The sequence below is a fragment of the Eurytemora carolleeae genome, unplaced genomic scaffold (genome assembly GCF_000591075.1).
Source record: "Eurytemora carolleeae unplaced genomic scaffold, Eaff_2.0 scaffold260, whole genome shotgun sequence".
NCBI classification, from domain to species: domain Eukaryota; kingdom Metazoa; phylum Arthropoda; class Copepoda; order Calanoida; family Temoridae; genus Eurytemora; species Eurytemora carolleeae.
The window spans coordinates 298,678-320,111 of record NW_019396613.1 but is presented as its reverse complement, the minus strand read 5'-3'; the positions used below and the strand labels follow the sequence as shown (position 1 = coordinate 320,111).

Here is a 21,434-nt window from a genome sequence, read left to right as displayed (position 1 = left end):
AGATAGATAGATAGATAGATAGATAGATAGATAGATAGATAGATAGATAGATAGATAGATAGATAGATAGATAGATAGATAGATAGATAGATAGATAGATAGATAGATAGATAGATAGATAGATAGATAGATAGATAGATAGATAGATAGATAGATAGATAGATAGATAGATAGATAGATAGATAGATAGATAGATAGATAGATAGATAGATAGATAGATAGATAGATAGATAGATAGATAGATAGATAGATAGATAGATAGATAGATAGATAGATAGATAGATAGATAGATAGATAGATAGATAGATAGATAGATAGATAGATAGATAGATTTATATATAGATAAATAGATAGACACATAGTTTTTTAGATTATTAAAAGTATTTTCCAGCTTAAGATTATCAAATAAAATCAAAATTGTCTGTAAATACAATGTCTCCATTAGTTTTTGGAAAGCTTAAAATGCGTTCAAGTTTGTTTGCTTGTCAATCAAAATTATTTTCAAGTCGTACTTAAATTGGTTCATGTTTGGTGGTTCACCCTGTTAGTAAAATAGAAGAGGCCTCTATTCAACTGTTTTATTCTAAAAAAAATTAGAAAAATTGAGAAAATTGGAAAAAATAGTTTTAAAATATTCAAAACACTAAAATATCAGCTTTTCTTTAAGTCAAGTAGTTACTGCAGTGCATGGGGCCCATAAAACTGTGGATTAGGAAGAAGACATTTCAGAAATTTTATTTTATTTGAAATTAGTTAAATGGGTCTGTTTACACTGCACAATTAATGCTTTTCATGTTTATTGAACTATTTAAAATCAGTCGTCTTCCTGTTCGAAAGTTGTATTGCCCCCAAAGTAAGTTCTAAAACTATGGCGGCATGCCTCCAGGGATAAGGACGCCAAAGAATTTAAACGAGTCAAATGGGAGTTAGGTAAGTAAATAAGTAATCAGAAAATAATGATCATGTTTTCTAAAAAGTTTTATAATTATTTGAATGTTTTTTAAAGTCCAATATTGCACTGTTAGAAGAAATCTTATCGCTGTGTCGATTTAATAACTAAAGACAATAAGAAACAATTTTTGGGGGATTTTTAAAGTACAAATAGGGTCATGGGAAACTATGATTTTTAAAGTACAAATAGGGTCATGGGAAACTATGATTTAAACTTTGTTTGTAAAAATTTGATGAAAGTAAAAATCCTGAAAATGACCTCAAATTGAGGTCGACAAATGCAGCCAGAGCGCGAAAATGACCATTTAAGTTTAAATGAATGATCGCCAGTATGTAAATTGAGTTTTATAAACGACCACCAGATTAAGAGTTTTGTTCTATAAATGACTTTTAGATTGAGAGTTAATTGTTCTACAAATGGCCACTAGGTTTTAGTTTTAGTTTTATAAATAACTGCCAGATTGAGAGTAACTAGCTCTATAGATGACCGCCAGATTGAGGGTAATTAGTTCTATAAATGACCGGCAGAGTGCGAGTTTAGTTCCAAAAAAGACCACCAGAGTATATTTTGATGTTTACAGAAAACCTTGCCAAAACCTGCAGAAATCTTCAAATTAAACTTGGCAGGACTCAGGCTAAAGCCACTAGACTCAGGTATTTACAATACAGGATTGAATAAATAAATAGTTTTAATTACAGCCAATCTCACATATATAAATACATAGAACGTGTGCAGGACATGTTGTCTTGAAATTTATTTAAAATTTATGACAGCTGTAATGCTTTATCGTTGGTCTGCAGAAAAGAAAGTTGCCGAAATATTCACAGCTTCAAAAGGTTGTTAATACGATTTGTGAATATATCGAAATATCATTGTCGAGTCTTAAGTTTTTTGAAAATTCTTAAGAAAATGCTTTTTATTTTTAATTCAAGGTAAATTAATAGCTCTGAAATATGAAGGACAGCAATTGATATATTAAACTTATTTCTCCGCGGCATTAGATCTTGATGTTGAGAATACGACATTATAAAAAATCTTGCTATGTATTCATATATCTGGGATAATGGGATTCACTGTATGAAAAAAGAAAACAATCTTTAGATTGGAGAAAGAAGAACTGGAAGAGAAGAAGGTTGAAACAACAATGTGGAAAACTACCGCATTTCTAGCCGCAGCACTGGTTGCTGGTATTCATCTTCTCTCAGGTAGACCACTATTCTAGCCGTAGCACTGGTTACTGGTATTCATCTTCTCTCAGGTAGATCATCATTATTCTAGCCGTAGCACTGGTTGCTGGTATTCATCTTCTCTCAGGTAGACCATCATTATTCAAGCCGTTGGGCCAGTTTTCCTTTTAAGTTCTCTCAAGTGCCATGAACGATTTCCGCTTAAAAAAAATTGTCTTTCATTCGGATTTATTTTATCTAAAAAAGTGAAGAAACTGACCAAGAAGTATTCTTTTATGACACCCATTGTGCCAAAAAATTATATATTATTTTTTTCATATTCCCTAATTTTTATTGCATTTTAGGAAAGCTGAAATAATATGTCAGAGGGAGGAAGAAGTCGAATAATAGTCTTGTGATTAAGTTTTTTAATGTTGGGTCAGATTTAGTAGACCTTAGAAGAGGTGGAAATTTTTGTTTACATTCTTATGACGTATTAGGACAGTTCTAGAACAAGTTACGTTGTAAACAAACAACATTCAGTAAACAGTAATATCCCAGAACTACCTGGCTTTGTTTATAATCTTTGTGATTGTTTACAATAGAACCAGTGCCTTAGATGTCCAAACTTAAAATGTCAACAAATCCTTTCCCCTTTTCAAGCTCTTCTTAAAATACACGATTCTAACATTAATGTGTTGATAATATCCAAATAGATTATCAAGTACAATAGGTGGCAACAGAGAAATGGACCAATTATACACGACGTCACAAGTGCCAAATATAACAAGAAAAACGAAATTTTCTCACATTAGTTGACATGTTTTCCAAGATTAAATAAAAAAGTGTAAAAACAGAAAATAAAGAACATATATAATTGCACTTATTTTACTGTATGATAAGCACTTTATTCTAAAATTTTCACTTGTGACAAAAGAATACAGCTGTAATGAGAGTGTACAAATTCTACGCTGCCATCTATTGTACTTGATAATCTATTTGCTACTATCTGACCATTATAGTATACACTTAGAACATTAATAATGGGACTGTTCTTGAAATTTCAATCCATTTAGATTCATCTAAAGGGAGTGACCGGCTATGTAAGGTAGTTGAACTGAGTATGCATTTAAAAAAAAAACTAATTCTGAAAACGTATCCACCCCCAAAGTAGGAGTTTTGAACGTCGAATTTGCGCTCAAACTCAGGATTTACAGATCTTTAAAAAGTTTAATATGTCTCAAATGAATCCAAAAGAAGTTTTCCACAACACTGCATACTCAGTTACATAGCCGGTAACTACTTTTAAAAGGGAGGTTGCCCGATTCACATGGTTTCCCTTAATCAAGAAAGTGATCGTTGAAAACTCTTCATTTCCTTCATTGTTTCTGAACCCGATGCTAGGGCACTACATAGAAAAAACAAAAATGAAAATAATCAATTTTCAATTAGAAAATAATAGTCACTTGAAATTTTTATTACGTTTCATGTTTAAAGATAAAAAATTCCACAGAAAATCAATTTAAATTATATCTATACAGTCCCTTTACCCGGTTTAGAGCATGTAGTCGGATTATTTAAAAATCCTTTATTATATATTTATATTTATGCAGTTATGAATAAACGCATTTAAATTGTTAGCAATCGTCTTTTTCTCTCACTTTTTATACAATGATCGGCGATATTATCAATACAATGAAGATGAATTTTCTATTTAAGTTTTGATTTCTTACAAGTTTACAAGTAGATAAGAAAAGCTGTTAATTGACAGCTTCTTTTTGTTTAAATTTTGATGTGTATCCATGCTGTCTTAAAGATTAAAGATGAAATCAAACGTCGTCTTCATTGTATTGACATAGACAGCGATGATTGTACTTCAGTTTTTAATTTTGAACGAGAGAACAAATTCTTAATTAGGACAGAGGTTTGAACTTTTGAATCGTTAATTCTTTCCGAAATGCACTAATCCGTATCTAGTGTGGCTTGGCAAATTAAGTTAATTTCTTTTGAATGTGGTTTGAGGATTTGACCAATAAGCTTCGTGAACAACACCTAATTATAAAATTCTTGCAAACTTGTAGATGTCGTCTCATTGTCTGTACTACAGTACGATACAAATCCGCACAATGAAGACGACTGGTTTGCTTCTAAGCGTTCAAGCAGCAGATAAACATAAACATAAAAACAAAGAGAAGTTGCCACGTAACAGATTTTCTTTGTCTGAATGTAAACTTGCATTTTGATAAACAATTGTCAGAGATCAAAACATTATCAAACAAATATGCCTTCATTGTATTGATATTAACGGTGACTACTTTCATTCATTTTTTGGTGCATGCATTTAACAAGTTAAAATAAAAAAATTTATTAATTCTTAAAAACTTGTACAAAACACTACAGTACAATTTATGCTAAATTACCAAAAAATTAGGCCTCGTTACAAAATGGTACAATTCATTGGTTACTACATTTGATTCGTGAATTAGTACAGTACAATACAAATCATTGGTTACGAAGTACAGTACAATTTATTGGTGATGTAGTACAGTACAGTACAGTTTATGACAAGAATATTTTGTTAGTTAAGAAATATGAAGATAAAGGATAAAAACAAATCCTTTATATAAATTTCCAAATCGGTAATTTTCAAGTTACAAGTATAAATATTGAATATGGCACACGGTCAGAAATAATGAATTTTAAATTCATTTTGAACGAAGAGAGATTGATATTTTTAAATATTTTTTGTATATATTAGAATAGGTACAGAAAACAAATGATTTAAAGCTCAGAAAATACAGGTATAATTCTTAAACCAAATCTGTGAATTCAATTTTTACTAAGTTTGGAAAAACAGACCACAATTTTGAATTAGCATGATTAGAAGAGTAGAACTGTTTTTATATGTTGACAGTAATGTGATATAAAATAAAATTTGTATTGAAATTAACAGCTGATAAGTCTAGGCTGTTAAAGTAATAGAATGGAATGTGATGTTAATACTGAATATACTGTGTGACTGAATCAGGGAATGATATAGGAAATGATCAACAAGATTGAGGAATGTGATGTTAAGATTATCTAAATTTTCAAATCCCAATTTCCCAAACATGTTAAATTGGAATTGTTTACTTTTTATCAAATTATTCTTGGTTTATAGTGATTAGGGTTTCCATTGCACAATTGCACAAAATAATATCGCAAAACCTACTCACTAACTTTTGCCAGAATAAGTTATGGTATTAGTAGGACAAAAACTATTTTCCCGTGTCTCTGTTATTATGGATATCAGAAGAGAATAATAAACATTTCATCATTGCGCTTAAACTTTCCGCATGTGTACTGTGTACTGTGTACTGTGTACTGTGTACTGTGTACTGTGTACTGTGTACTGTGTACTGTGTACTGTGTACTGTGTACTGTGTACTGTGTACTGTATACTGTATACTGTATACTGTGTACTGTGTACTGTGTTCTGTGTACTGTGTAGCCATAGCTGTGCATTTTCTCAAAAGCAATTTTTTTGATAATAAACTTAAAATATTTCTTAAAAGTATTAAAGGCAATTTTTAACAAAATTTGATCAAACTCTCCTGAAATTGAAAAAAGCAATAAATTGCACAATGCACATGGAAACCCTTATCGTGATATTTTGAATAGTCTATGAAGTATTTACAGTGAACAAATTAAAAAAATACACTCACTTTCAGAGAAAACCAATCCAAACCCTTGAAACGCTAACATAGGTTCAAACAATAAGAACAATTTCAAATTATCACAGATATTTTTGTTAGTTAACGGGTCAGGTCTTGTAATTTGAGATATTTTATTTAAATCTCTATATCTCCATGTATGCCTGATATCTCAGTAGCTAGGATCTCAAGCATATGCTCAGATCTCAATATCTCCGTGCATGTCTGATATCTCAGAAGCTAGTATCTCAAGCATATGTTCAGATCTCAATATCTCCATGCATGCTTGATATCTCAGTAGCTAGTATCTCAAGCATATGCTCAGATCTCTCTATCTCCATGTATGCTTGATATCTCAGTAGCTAGTATCTCAAGCATATGTTCAGATCTCTATATCTCCATGTAGGCTTGATATCTCAGTAGCTAGTATCTCAAGCATATGCTCAGATCTCTCTATCTCCATGTATGCTTGATATCTCAGTAGCTAGGATCTCAAGCATATGCTCAGATCTCTCTATATCTCCATGTATGCCTGATATCTCAGTGGCTAGTATCTCAAGCATATGCTCAGATCTCTCTATCTCCATGTATGTCTGATATCTCAGTAGCTAGGATCTCAAGCATATGCTCAGATCTCTCTATCTCCATGTATGCTTGATATCTCAGAAGCTAGTATCTCAAGCATATGCTCAGATCTCTCTATCTCCATGTGTCTGATATCTCAGTAACTAGTATCTCAAGCATATGTTCAGATCTCTATATCTCCATGTATGTCTGATATCTCAGTGGCTAGTATCTCAAGCATATGCACAGATCTCGCTATCTCCATGTATGCTTGAATCACAGTAGCTAGTATCTCAAGCATATGCTCAGATCTCTCTATCTCCATGTATGTCTGATATCTCAGTAGCTAGTATCTCAAGCATATGTTCAGATCTCTATATCTCCATGTAGGCTTGATATCTCAGTAGCTAGTATCTCAAGCATATGCTCAGATCTCTCTATCTCCATGTATGTCTGATATCTCAGTAGCTAGGATCTCAAGCATATGCTCAGATTTCTCTATCTCCATGTATGTCCGATATCTCAGTAGCTAGTATCTCAAGCATATGTTCAGATCTCTCTATCTCCATGTATGCTTGAATCACAGTAGCTAGTATCTCAAGCATATGCTCAGATCTCTATATCTCCATGTATGCTTGAATCACAGTAGCTAGTATCTCAAGCATATGCTCAGATCTCTCTATCTCCATGTATGCTTGATATCTCAGAAGCTAGTATCTCAAGCATATGCTCAGATCTCTCTATCTCCATGTGTCTGATATCTCAGTAACTAGTATCTCAAGCATATGTTCAGATCTCTATATCTCCATGTATGCTTGATATCTCAGTGGCTAGTATCTCAAGCATATGTTCAGATCTCTCTATCTCCATGTATGTCTGATATCTCAGTAGCTAGGATCTCAAGCATATGCTCAGATTTCTCTATCTCCATGTATGTCCGATATCTCAGTAGCTAGTATCTCAAGCATATGTTCAGATCTCTCTATCTCCATGTATGCTTGAATCACAGTAGCTAGTATCTCAAGCATATGCTCAGATCTCTATATCTCCATGTATGCTTGAATCACAGTAGCTAGTATCTCAAGCATATGCTCAGATCTCTCTATCTCCATGTATGTCTGATATCTCAGTAGCTAGGATCTCAAGCATATGTTCAGATCTCTCTATCTCTATGTTTGTCTGATATCTCAGTAGCTAGTATCTCAAGCATATGTTCAGATCTCTATATCTCCATGTAGGCTTGATATCTCAGTAGATCTCAAGCATATGTTCAGATCTCTATATCTCCATGTATGCTTGATATCTCAGTAGCTAGGATCTCAAGCATATGTTCAGATCTAAGCTTAAGTCTCTGGGCAAGCTGATCTGCAGCATCAAGAGATTTCAACACTGAACTCAGATTCTAAATTTAAAAACATTTTGTTAGTCAAGTCAACATATCTCTTGTACTTATTCTGGTGTCCTGCCTTTGCGTTCTGTTTATCTTTTCTCTACTTTCCTTGTGTCCTATTAGTGTCTCCTTTCACTTTTCACTGTCCTTGTGTCCTCTCAGTATCTCCTATCACTGTCCACTGTCCTTGTATCCTATCAGTGTCTCCTATCACTCTACACTGTCCTTGTGTCCTCTCAGTGTCTCCTACCGTTGTCCCCTGTCTTTTTTCCCTGACTTTTCCTTGTCCTCTGTCCTTGTCCTAAATGCCCTCTGTCCTTGTCCTAAATGTCCCCTATCTTTGTCCTCTATCCTCTATCATTGTCTTCTGTCCTTGTCTTCTGTCATTGTCCTCTGTCCTTATCCCCTATCAATGTCCTCTGTCCTTGTTTCCTATTATTGTCTCTCGCTGATTGTATTTTGTCCAGGGGGCGGATACGTCATGTGTGTGTGTATCTGTACCAAAAGAGTGTGCGTGTGTAATAAGGAACCGAATAGATGTACTGTTGGTGTATACAGTACAGAAGAATCTCGATATTTGTACAGTCTAGGAGAGTACATTTGTTTATTGTTTACTTTCAAAAAGTTTAGTATACATTTAATATATTTTTATAAATTTAAGTCAACATTACAAGCCAAATTTTCGTGCAAAGAATATAATTTGATTAAAGTTTACAATAAACTATGACATTGTTCGGCACTTTCCTTGACTGTAGTCATGTGTGTGTCTGTACCAAAAGAGTGTGCGTGTGTAATAAGGAATCCGTATGCAAAACAGTGCAGAACAGTGCCATTTCTCTTTATTCTTCTTCCCTGATTTTGTCCCTGTCATTGTTTAGTGTTTACTATTGAATGTTCACCAAGGTTGTTTGTTAAGGTTAGATAATCTGGATGCGCTTTATGGAAATGTCGTCTTCATAGCAATGAACACTTGTAATCCTCAGATGGCGGATGGTGAAGTGACAACGTGGCTGATGAGAGGGGGAGAGGATTATCTGCAGCTGAGTATCTAACCTTAATAACCAACCTTGATGTTTACTCACCTGTTTATTGATATCCTTCTTCTTCTGTTTCCTTCTCCTACTGGATTCAGCTTGTTGTGCTTCACTTGATTTCCTCCCCTCGGCGCGCATCTTTGGTGCTTCTTCCCTTAGATTTCTGTGTGCACAGGTTTGGTTTATTATGATGACAGGACTATGGGAACCCATCAACCTAAATGGCCCACTTTATTTATTACAAAATAACAGGAATTTAACAAATTTGTTCATTAACCTTTCAAAGCTATTTTTTAATAAATAAATAAAATAAATGAAAAATATCGTGAAAGACCCCCAATGTGGGATCCCCAGACCGACAATAAAACATCCGTTATGGAACACTTGTTCATAAAGATACCTAACTAGTAAAATAACTCTAATTTTATTAAACACCAAAATACTTTCAACCAGAATTCTTTTTCTTGTCATCAATTTGAACAAGCTTTTCCTCATTTTTAAACACAAAATTTTACTTTTTTAGGAATATAAAAGTTGAAAAACCCTGTTTCGGAAATGAAATTTTAGAAAACGGTTGTTTTCAGAAAACAATAAATGTTCTCTATTATTCATGTTCAGTGTTCACCTACCTTGATAAATTCAATGCCGAATCTTTAGTATTCTCTAGATCTGCAACAGATACTGTACGTCTTAGGTCTCCAGGATCCCGGGGACTTAACACTACTACATGGGACCTGGAGCTAAGCAAACCTGGAACAGGGTTGGAGCTCAGGGTAGGGTCCAGACCTACCACAGAGCTCAGGATAGGATCTAGAGGATTCTGATGAGAATTAAAACTAGGTTGAGAAGATGACTGCTGAAAGGAACGACCTGGAGGATGAACTATTTCCGTCCTGTATTGAATATTAGACCCTGGGCCTAGATCTAGGGTGTCACAACCCACAGACCTGGAGCTACGACACTCCACCGACAGGGTGGAGTTCCTCATATCTATGTTGAAGCTTGTGTGATAATCAGGTTCTCCTGTCTCCGGTATAGGACTAGGACAGGAGGGTTGGTTAGGACGGACAGCGTATGAGAGGGAGTGAGAGGAGAGATCAAAACTATCCCTGGGTCCTGTTACATCACTCCAGATATCCTCAAGATCTAACTCAGGAACATCATGCTTCCAGCTCTCTCCAGCATCCTCTAGCATCTTCTCCTCGTCCACCAGCCTCTTTTCATCCTCAAGCCTCTTCTCCTCATCTTCCAGCCTCTCATCATCAACCTCCAGCCTCTCCTCCTCCCTTCTCTGATTGTCCTCCTGTATATCCCCCGGATAAACCAGGTTAGGATCAGGAAGAGAAGGAAAAGAATCGTCTCCAGAACCATCCACCCTGCAACAAATATAAAACTTGTTCTTAACTTCAAAATTATCTTTATTTAAATCTTTTAAGAAAATTTTTCCAGTTTCCTTAACACTTGAACTCGAAATCCAGTGTGGCCACTTTTCTATTTGTGGAAAATGATTGATCAATCAATTAAAGTTGAAAACCATTACGGGATATCTCGTAGGTCTTCATTAGATGACGATAAATTTTTATACCGGGATTCACAACACAAAACATAAAGCTGTAAAGCTTGGCGCCCCGGCACTGTTGGATTCCTGGAATGCAGTACACAGCATTATACATGCTTCATATGTTATTGTTTTGATTATTGCATACTGCTTCTTGTATTAATACTGTGTAAAATAAATATATATTCAGTTAGCGTATGTCTACTCATTCTTACTTATCCATGCTTATTAGCAACCCACTAAAGTATTATATTATTTCTATGATTATTTTTGGTTTAATGTGTTGTAAAAGTGTTTATTATGAAAATAAATGGACGAAAATAGAAAAGTAAATGCAATCTAAAAAAATAAATAAGTTAGATAATAAAAAGGAATAAATAAAGGGCAGACAAAGGAGTAAATAAATAAATGAACAAATGGACAAATGGGCAAATGGACAGATTGACAAATGGACATATGGACAGATGGATAGATGGATAGATGGATAAATGGATAGATGGATAGGTGGATAGATGGATAGATGGATAGATGGATAGGTGGATAGATGGATAGATGGATAGATGGATAGATGGATAGATGGATAGATGGATAGATGGATAGATGGAAGGATGGCTAAATGGGTAAATGGGTAAATGAATAAATGAATAAATGGCTAAATGGCTAAATGAATAAATGGCTAAATGGCTAAATGAATAAATGAATAAATGAATAAATGAATAAATGAATAAATGAATAAATGAATAAATGAATAAATGAATAAATGAATAAATGAATAAATGAATGCTAAATGAATAAATGGCTAAATGAATAAATGAATAAATGAATAAATGAATAAATGAATAAATGAATAAATGAATAAATGAATAAATGAATAAATGAATAAATGAATAAATGAATAAATGAATAAATAAATCTAACCTATGTGAATGTCTCTGAAGCGGAAAGAACGCTGATATACTTTTTTGAGTCATTTCCGAGTTTGTTATACTTTCTTGGAACACATGCCCGTCTTGGAACACATAATCATCATGGAACTCATTATCGCCTTGGAACTGGGTAGGATCGGAGTCATGAAACGGCCACAGTGTGTTCCTGCAGGGATTTAAGAGATTTATAAATGTTCTAATATCCAGCACAATACTTGTAAAACTTGAAGGTACTGTTGTTGTATTTTCAAGTGAACATCCGATTTAAAAAAGGGACATGTCCCATTAATAACGGTACCATTAAACCTTTATCTGATTAAACATGCGGACGATATCATCATCTTTCTGAATAGCTTGAAAAGTGTCTAATATTGACAATTTCCTGCATATTGTTTCTGTAGCATGAATGCGCAAGCCACATTATAGAGAAAACCCACAGTAAAAAAACAATCAACTTTCAAAGAAAAGATGATTCTGAACTCTTGATCAGATAAAGAGTTTAAGGGTTCGGGTGACATGCCACTCTATAAATGGAGAGTCACTTGAAAGTAAGTGCAAGTCCCTTTATAGATATTGATTATTGACAAAAACAGAAATTGTAACAAATAATTTTCTTGTCATTTTCAGTATGTTTTTTAAAAAAAGAGTTTTTTATGTCCAATTCTTTAAAAGGTTTAAATACCCCTCCTTTATCGTTAGAACTGACGAGGGTCAACCCAGACTGAAATATATTTTCAATAAATGTGGAACTAACATCTACTTTTTTTCTCTACAGAGGTTTGGTCCATCACCATCACCGAATTTTAAATTACTTTTCTTGTGTTGGTATCAAATAAAAATATCTCACCTATTGTCAACTTCATGATTGTTTCTTCGTTTTCCCGCATTCTGGTATCCGGCTCTCATCTGGGGTTGTTGATATCCAACTCCCATCCGGGGGTTTTGATATCCGGCTCCCATCCGGGTATCCTGATAACCGGTTTTCACACCACGGTCTTCCATCTGTTGGTTACGCTTTCGTTTCTTTAATTCTTTCCGCATCCGTCGTCGCTCAAACTCTATCCGTCGTAGCATCAAGGTACGATCCAGACCCTAAGGATTCATAAGAAAGTGAAATCTGCAAGAGGTCCCAACGTGGACCCCACAGACCGGCCAGGCAGCAGTATGCACTCTCCCGCCCCTGTTCTAACTAGACCTTTAAAACCCCATCATTTAGTCCAAAGCTAGAAAGATAAAGTAGATACATTCCAGTCAGTTGGCTTACCAAATAAAACCATTGGTTGGTTGGTTGGTATCTGTCAACCCTTTAGGGGAAGTATAGAGGTTACCGGTATTTAAAGTGCTTCTATTGTATAATATTATACAATAATCAAGTCGAAAACAAACAAAAAATTTAATTGTTAAAACTTATAGCGATTTTTTGGATTAGTTTTCAAATCTTTTTAGAATTAAAATATTGCAAAGCTTAATAAGTAAACTTTAACCGGTTTTAAACTTTTCAAACAGCACTTGTTGTGATCTGAGTTTATATTTAGACAAGGAAGGGGGGAGGGGGGGGGGGACGTTAGTCTAGAGTTCTCACATCAATTCAGATCTAAAAACTGTGTTCTATATTCTGTAACCAACCTGAGGAAATTCTGCAGCGGAGTCGGATTCATATTGTCTAGCTCCAGCTCCAGGTCTAGCTCCAGGACTAGATCTAGACTCCAAACCGGAGAATCGTGTTGAGTAGGGAAGACTTCTTAAAAAAAACTGCTATAATTCTTTTGTAAGATTTCCGAGTCAACATTTTATTAAAAATTAAGAAATGTGTATATAATAAAGAAAAGGTAAAAACTAACTATTATAACGAATAAAATTGTCCAAATCTAGTTAATACTACAAACTTGAGAACCAGATTGAGGATCTAGTGAAAAAGGCTAAGAAAATCGTTCCTGGCTTTGATCTTGATACAATGGGACTGGGAACCAGAAAACTGTAGGAAGACGACATTTCAGCCATAATTAAGTGCATTTTATATTTTTCAAAGCATATAGTTTTACTGGTAATTTAATATATCGATTATCAAGTGAAATGGGCCACTCATGTCCAATGGCATATTACAGGTCATAACTTGAGTCTAAAAGTCGTCTTCCTATTCCAGAGTTCTCACTGTATAAAATACACTAGTATCATGATTACCTGTATAGATCTTTAGTGTTTATATTTGACCCAGAGCTTGAAATCCTCTCTTCCCTGTCTCCGCCCCTCCTCTGGGTTCTACTGTACTGCTCCTGTGGACCTTGGAGCATACTCATCATCTCTTCTCTGTGATCGTCGAAGAAACTCCGCAACTCTAAGATCTCGTTATCAATCTGCTCAGCCAGGACGTTCTTATATCCACTCCCTTCTGGATACTCAGGATCCGTCCTAATCTTGTATCCACCCCTCTCCGGATACTCAGGATCCATCCTGGCCTTATGACTAGGTGTTTTCTTCTTCGGAGTAGAGAGCAGAAGACTAAACTGTTCCTGTACTGAGAGATGGTTTGGAGGAACTATGTTCAGATCAGCCTCCGAGAGCCCGAATCCGCTTTGATCGTCCTCTGAGAGTCCGAGAACCTTATCAGCCTCGTCCGTGGTTAGATCTGTGAGATAGAGCTCGGGTTCGGGAGAATTCAGATCAGGATTGTTGGCGGATTTCAAATCAAACATGGCGGTTGATCTTTTCATGCACAACTTCCGGTTGGGGGTACTTGTCTGCTTAACAGTCAATGATTTCTCAAAACCTGAATAGGTTTCCTTACTCAACCCTCCCTGCTTCCATCCTTGCTCGGAGTTAGAAGAAAGACCGGAATATTTTAATTGTTTCGCCTGTTCAGCTGCACGTGGAGACAGTTTAATGCCCCGTTCAATTATAACCGAGGAGATAAACCGGTTATCCAGACTGAGAATTCGATTTGGAGAGATTAGTTCAGATTGGTTTTTAGAACCAAGTTTCTCTGCAGACTGGTTGGCTGGTTGCTGGGGTTGGAAGATGACTTCAGTCCTGAGCTCTGATGGGATTTTACGACCTTGAGAATTAAGTTGGTCCCAGGTTGGACTTTGATGGGATACATCAGACAACGAACATACAGCAGACCTTGAATATATAATATACATATATTTGTTTCCATAGACACAGTGTTTCGTCCTATTAGGACCCATCAGTATGGCTCTATTCATCAGATTTTTGATTTTGCAGTTGACGGGGCTCGATTTTAAGTTTTCTCTTCAATATTTCCAGGTGGGTTGGTTTGAGTAAGTACCTGTGTGTGGTTTGAGCTGACCCAGAGAGCTTTGAAATTCCTTCCTCCTCGACAACATTGTACAGGGGGGTTCCTACATTCTCCCTAGACCCAACCTAGATAGTCAATAACAGTTAAAGGGACTGTAAGCGTAACTTCAAGTGATCCTCAATCTGAATACTCCTTTGTTTTTGGAAATCACATGCCTAAACAATTCGTTCAGTTACACCTAATATCAAACAAGAACAAAAATACTGAAATAAATATTTTTGGAAAACTTTTTTCATGTTAAAAATTACAATAACAGCTTTAATCGTAATTTTTAAATTACTAAAATGTACAAATTTTCCTGAAAACATAAAATTAATTGATAATTGAAGAGCTTGTTTAAGTCTGTGCACTTTGTTTGGTTTTGAAATACCTTAGATTTGGGACTGAGTCCTCGATGTTGAAGGGTAGAGGTCCACAGAGTGGACCTATCACTACCCGGACATCCTGAGTCCAGGTCCAGAGGACTAGATTGTATATGGTCCAGGGGAGAACTGGATACAGGGGGACACACTCTACTGGATACACCAGGGATATCCTGGATAAATAAAATATATAACTAGGATATAAATAAAATGAAAGGGGACATCAATTTCGCTTTTTAATGTTTATGTTTATGTTTATGTTAGGATTATTTTCAGGACTCCTGGCGGAGTATATAAGAAAATTTCCGATTGTTGTCATGATATTCATATAGTTGCATATATCACATTAATATACAGAGTATATTATATTCAATAATTTCGAATATCCAGTGAATCAAGATTAAAAATAAAAAATAAGGGACATTTATTTTTTTCTTTTGGTAGAGTTTTTATTTTTTCTCTTCCTTGACATTTTTCTTTTTTTTATTTTTTGACGTTTTTTTTTAAATTTTTTCATAGATTATTTTTTTTTTCTTATTTGGCCTTTCTGTCTTACAGTGAGACTCATAAAACTGTAGATTGGGAAGACAACATTTAATAAATCTTATATGATATTGATGTTGTTCTAAAGCATGTAGGTTTACCTGTAGCTTTAAAAACTAACTTGAGGGAATAAGTTTATGTTCATTACACTATTATTGTGTTTTATGTTCATTAGGATATTTCAAATCCTAACTTGAGGGAATTAGTTTATGAACATTACACTATTGCTGTGTTTTAGGATATTTCAAATCTTAACTTGAGGGAATTAGTTTATGAACATTACACTATTGCTGTGTTTTATGTTCATTAGGATATTTCAAATCCTAACTTGAGGGAATTAGTTTATGAACATTACTTTATTGCTGTGTTTTATGTTCATTAGGATATTTCAAATCCTAACTTGAGGGAATTAGTTTATGTACATTACACTATTAACACTATCATCTTCCTACTTCACAGTATTCTGATTCTCACTGTACCAAGACTTGTTAAGTGATTACCTGGGATGGGGTAGGACTAGATGGAACACTTGTTAAGTGACTACCTGGGATGGGGTAGGATTAGATGGAAGACTTGTTAAGTGACTACCTGGGATGGGGTAGGACTAGATGGAAGACTTGTTGAGTGATTACCTGGGATGGGGTAGGACTAGATGGATGACTTGTTAAGTGACTACCTGGGATGGAGTAGGACTAGATGGAAGACTACTATAGTAACTAGGACCAGGAATATTCTTCCTCCATCTCTCAACCTTCTCTATAACTTCCATCAAAGGAGCTGGACATCTACTCTTGTCAGCTGAAACAATAATATGAAGAGGACTTTTAAGCACTTGTTTGCGGATTTGATGAGGTTATAATCAGTTGAATGAGAATCAACTTTTTAAATAAAATAGTTAGTTAGGCCTGTATGCACTGCACAAATGACATGTTTCGTATTATTTGGCTATTTAAAGTCATAACTTGAGTCCAACAGTCGTCTTTCTATTACACAGTTTAATGGGTCAAGCTGTAGGCACAGGCGAAGAACTCAGCAATATTGTTATTCTTTTGTTATAGAGCCGAGATCTTTTGAATAAGAAGAGTTCAGTAAAAGTCCAATGTAATCTTGAATGCAGGAGACAGGATATGTACAAGTAAAGTATTATGTACACACAGTTGTAGAGAGATATACTGTACAAGTAACATTTTAATCATTTACCAGCTTGGGAATCCAGCTTTGCCCGGAAAGTAAACTTTCTCTACAAGTCAACCAACTATACTGAAATTTTCAAACCAAGCTAACATTTGTTATTTCTACCGAATTCAGACAGACAAACAGAACTAACTTCTTTATATATATCAAGATTCAACTGTCTGAAAATATTTACTTATCATCTCATCATAATATTTACCTTTTGTTATATTTTTAGAGAATCCATTTTTAATCGTTTCTTCTTCAATTCTGTAATCCTGATGAGCCTGGTTTAGGCCTTCAACTCTTTGATCTGTATCTCCATACGGGCCAATGATCTCCTCTTTACAGGTCTTTGGTTCATCCTCAGTATGAATAATTCTGGTGGAATCATCTTTATGTTGTTCATCGCTGAATTGAGAGTTTCTGTTTCGATCAGTTTCTTGTTTTGATTGATTTGAAGTGGAGGATGGATTGATTGATTGGTTTAAGATTAAGGATTGATGTGTGAGGTAGAGTTTAATTTCATCCAGTTTTCTGGCAGCTTCCAGCAGTAGATCTCTAGTTTCTAGATCCTCCAACTAGTAATATTATACTTTTTAATTAGGTAATTAGATCCTCCAGCTAGTAATATTATACTTTTTAAATAGTTAATTAGATCCTCCAGCTAGTAATATTATACTTTTTAATTAGTTAATTAGATCCTCCAGCTAGTGATTATATTCTTAATTAGTTAATTAGATCCTCCAGCTACTAATTATATTTTTGTAATTAGTTAATTAGATCCTCCAGCTAGTAATTATATTCTTAATTAGTTAATTAGATCCTCCAGCTAGTAATTATATTCTTAATTAGTTGATTGTATCAGCATTGTACAATTTTTTAAAATGATTAAATTTACAATTTACATGGGCGACAAATAATTAAGGATTTTCGAAGAAATTAGGACGAACTGCCTTAAAAATAACTTTACTGTCTTAAAATTTTATTTAATTCGATTAAAAAATATATTGATAATATATACATTATATATTAACCTTATTGTGAAGAATGAAGTCTAAAGAAGAACTAAGATCTTGTACTCCTTGTAGTCCTTCATGTACTACTAGTACTCCACTTCGTACTCCCATCTCTAGTTGTATACCCTGAACAGTACATATAGTTTACAGTCATATACAGTTCAATGTACTCATAGTACTCCACTCCGTACTCCCATCTCAAGTTGTATACCCTGAATAGTTTAATGTACTCATAGTACTCAACTCTGCACTCCGACCTCTAGTTGTATACTCTATAAAGTGTACAATGTACAGTTTAATGTACTCATAGTACTCCACTCTGTACTCCAACCTCTAGTTGTATACTCTATACTGTTTAATGTACTCCTAATACTCCACTCTGTTCTCCCATCTCTAGTTGTATACCATGTACAGTGTACAGTTCATAAATAAATAAATAAATAAATAAATAAATAAAAGACCAACCATTATTTCGTGGAAATCAAGGCCGAGACCCCATCAAACAGTTTAATGTACTGCTAGTACTCCCCTTCGTTCTCTATTCTCTAGTCTTACGCTCTGTAAAGTGTACAGTGTACTGTACCGTACATTTACAGTTCAATTAAGCACACTTTTTATTTACGTTTGTTGATCTATACCCACACACTGTCTGTATCTTTGTATTTATGTATAAAAAATATTTCTATCGAATAAAATTAATTTCCCCTGAAGAAGATTAAAGGATACTGAGACAAAAATTCTTTGAGAGATAATTAAATTTAGATAGATAGATAGATAAAAATATAGATACATAGATAGATAGATGAATATACATATACATAGAAAGGTTATATGACAAGTAAAACTAGATAGATGGATTAATATGAGATATATTGATGGATAAATAGATGAAAAGATAAGATGAAAACGAGATAGAAGTATAGAGAGATAGATAGATAATATAATATCACGTAGATCATGTATTGAGACAGAAAGTAACTTTTGTAAACAGTCCCGTAAACCCGAATTAATCTCAAAAACCTCTGCTGGCACACAGCCCCTTTAATGCAAGAATGAATCTAAGGTGGGGAATCAAGGAATGAATCAGGGCACAGGGTCCCTTTAATGCAAGATTAAATCTAAGACGGAATTAAGGGATGAATCAGAGCACACAGTCCCTTTAATGCAAGATTAAATCTCAGGGGGAATCAAGGGATGAATCAGAGCACACAGTCCCTTTAATGCGAGATTAAATCTAAGACGGAATTAAGGGATGAACCAGGGCACACAGTACCTTTAATGCAAGATAAATCTAAGGGGGAATTAAGGGATGAACCAGGGCACACAGTCCCTTTAATGCAAGATAAATCTAAGAGGGAATTAAGGGATGAACCAGGGCACACAGTCCCTTTAATGCAAGATAAATCTAAGGGGGAATTAAGGGATGAACCAGGGCACACAGTCCCTTTAATGCAAGATAAATCTAAGGGGGAATTAAGGGATGAACCAGGGCACACAGTCCCTTTAATGCAAGATAAATCTAAGAGGGAATTAAGGGATGAACCAGGGCACACAGTCCCTTTAATGCAAGATAAATCTAAGGGGGAATTAAGGGATGAACCAGGGCACACAGTCCCTTTAATGCAAGATAAATCTAAGGGGGAATTAAGGGATGAACCAGAGAAATAAATTAATTTTAACAAGAACAGAAGAAAACGAATGACGGAGACCCAAGTTTAGGCATGAATAAAGAATATTTAATTTTTTTATAAATCTCAAATCGGAGAACGAAAGTTCCGAAATTTAATAGACATGTTTTTTTTACGAATTAATGCCGCGTAGATTGAAGACGACCTGAATACTCATGTGTTGGTGAGAAACCCTGTATCCCATAGTATCGCGTGATATTCTGCATTAATCTGTAGCTAGGAGATGACAAGATCAGGGACCAGGAGGAAAATCAATATTTAAGATATTAGAAAATACCATGAATATGCTGTAGACGGATCGATACTTCAAAATGCGTCAAACAAATATAAAATGCGTCACTGGACCTGGTGAACATACGCTAAATAATATTTTTACAAGACTTTATTACAAAATACCATTAGAAGTGAGCATTGGTTAATCAACCCACTATCTAACATCCATCAATTTCAAGATTTAGAGACCTTTAGTTTTTATTTAGATTACCAATTGAGGAGCGTGCATGCCACAAAGCACGTTTGGGTAGCGGTGATTACCCATTGAGGACTTCTGCACTCCCCCCCTCCTCACATAAAGATATTTATACAAGGCAATATTACAAAATGCCATGAGTGATGACCATAATCTAATTTAACTACTCCCTAACATCCATCAATTTCAAGATTTTGAAACCTTTTTTTAAATAAACTCATATAAAGTATACTTTTTAAAAGACCCAAATTATTACAAAATGCGTCAAAAGAAGTGATTGGGAAGGTTTACGGGCAACACTCGTATAACTTGAATTATTAGCGCCGTAAGACTAATGATTTTAAAATCTTTTTATGTTGATTACAAGTGACCCTCCATTTAAAGTTCCGAATCCGATTCTCCACGGTAATCATGTCTGAGGAGTCATCCCGTTTTTCTATTTTAAATTAATTATTCATATTTAAGACAGAAAAACTAGGATATCTTAGTTTTACCCGTTTTAATTTCGATAAAAGGTGGTAAGCTAAGGATACTATTGTGAATCTGACATTTAAACTGAGGATTACAAAACAATGACTACAGGATTCACAGGATACAAGATAGTAATAAAGGATACTGTAGGATACAAGATACTGGATACAAAATAAAAAAATTATATTAGATACAAGATAATAGATACAGGATAAAAGATAATGAATAAGTGATACAAGAAAATAGATACAGGATATAAGATAATGGATACAGGAAACAAGATATAAGATAATGGATACAGGATACAACATACCAAGATAAAGGATACTGAATACAATGCTTGAATTGAACCTAGAATCAATACTGCAACCTGAGATAACTATACGAGACTACATGTATATACACAAACTAAACATGAAAAACTTAAATATCCTTTTACTCTTCTTTTTTCAAAAACAGAAAGAACTTGCATACTCTTGACCCCCCCATTTTTAAAAAGGGGCGGTCGTCGACCCCTTGACCCACCCCCCTGGATCTGCGCCTGCCCAGCTCAGAATTAATACTGTTTTTAAATCTGTAATCACCCCCCCCCCCTCCATCCTAATGTCTGATATTATTGTATCAAAACAACTCACAATACTACATCCTTTTAAAAGGATGGTAGTTGCAAATTTGTAAATTTGTATAGTAACCATAAATTTGATCAGAGGGACATACCCGATTTACAACGGTACCCTATATTCCTTTCAGTGATACAGAATGTGAAAGATATCATTGCTTGTCTAGCATGACGGTCAGCTCTGAAAATTTCATCCTTTGTTTCTGTAGCAGAGATCCGAGAGTCACTTCTAGTTTATAGAGAACTCAAAATTAAACAAATCAATTTTTAACGTGTAACACATGAATATCTTATTCATTATTAATGATCAAATGATTTATATCTCATTCTCACCTTGTTTAATATTTCTAGCGCTGTTCTTTGAACCTCTGTCATATTCAAGCTGACCTGCGTGTTATCTCCTCCGCCTTCACCTGGAAATATACAATTTCAAGCTTTGAGGGGGAAACTGCTCGCTTTGCCCCATCCTGTGACCTGTATACACCCTTCTAT

The 21,434-nt window shown here is 34.7% G+C and overlaps 1 protein-coding gene and 2 long non-coding RNA genes across 9 annotated transcripts in view; 1 reads left to right on the top strand and 2 right to left on the bottom strand.

The window, feature by feature from the left end:
* The first annotated feature begins 787 nt into the window (after nt 1-787).
* On the top strand, nt 788-2,902 carry LOC111706326 (uncharacterized). Its single transcript, XR_002766214.1, has 4 exons — nt 788-930; nt 1,533-1,605; nt 2,054-2,157; nt 2,484-2,902. It is a non-coding gene; the product is annotated as an uncharacterized LOC111706326 (long non-coding RNA).
* A 1,565-nt stretch (nt 2,903-4,467) lies between these two features.
* Nucleotides 4,468-6,326, bottom strand: LOC111706321 (uncharacterized). The gene is made up of 2 exons (XR_002766206.1): nt 5,823-6,326; nt 4,468-5,199 (listed from the first exon to the last, which is right to left on the bottom strand). It is a non-coding gene; the product is annotated as an uncharacterized LOC111706321 (long non-coding RNA).
* Nucleotides 6,327-21,434, bottom strand: part of LOC111706317 (uncharacterized) — a 28,694-nt gene continuing 13,586 nt past the window's right edge. For 2 of the 7 annotated variants that reach the window (XM_023479162.1, XM_023479159.1), the window contains 14 exons: nt 21,276-21,355; nt 17,714-17,821; nt 16,897-17,257; nt 16,180-16,301; nt 14,969-15,133; nt 14,569-14,663; nt 13,464-14,402; nt 12,909-13,023; nt 12,130-12,374; nt 11,275-11,448; nt 9,428-10,174; nt 8,847-9,015; nt 7,665-7,776; nt 7,555-7,608 (listed from right to left, as the gene is read on the bottom strand). In XM_023479162.1, coding sequence (XP_023334930.1) covers nt 7,589-7,608; nt 7,665-7,776; nt 8,847-9,015; nt 9,428-10,174; nt 11,275-11,448; nt 12,130-12,374; nt 12,909-13,023; nt 13,464-14,402; nt 14,569-14,663; nt 14,969-15,133; nt 16,180-16,301; nt 16,897-17,257; nt 17,714-17,821; nt 21,276-21,355 — 3,452 coding nt within the window. In that variant the 3' untranslated portion in view covers nt 7,555-7,588. Of the gene's footprint in view, nt 7,609-7,642; nt 7,777-8,846; nt 9,016-9,427; nt 10,175-11,274; nt 11,449-12,129; nt 12,375-12,908; nt 13,024-13,463; nt 14,403-14,568; nt 14,664-14,968; nt 15,134-16,179; nt 16,302-16,896; nt 17,258-17,713; nt 17,822-21,275; nt 21,356-21,434 lie in introns of all 7 variants that reach the window. The other 5 variants (XM_023479164.1, XM_023479160.1, XM_023479161.1 and 2 more) reach the window with 5 other exon arrangements.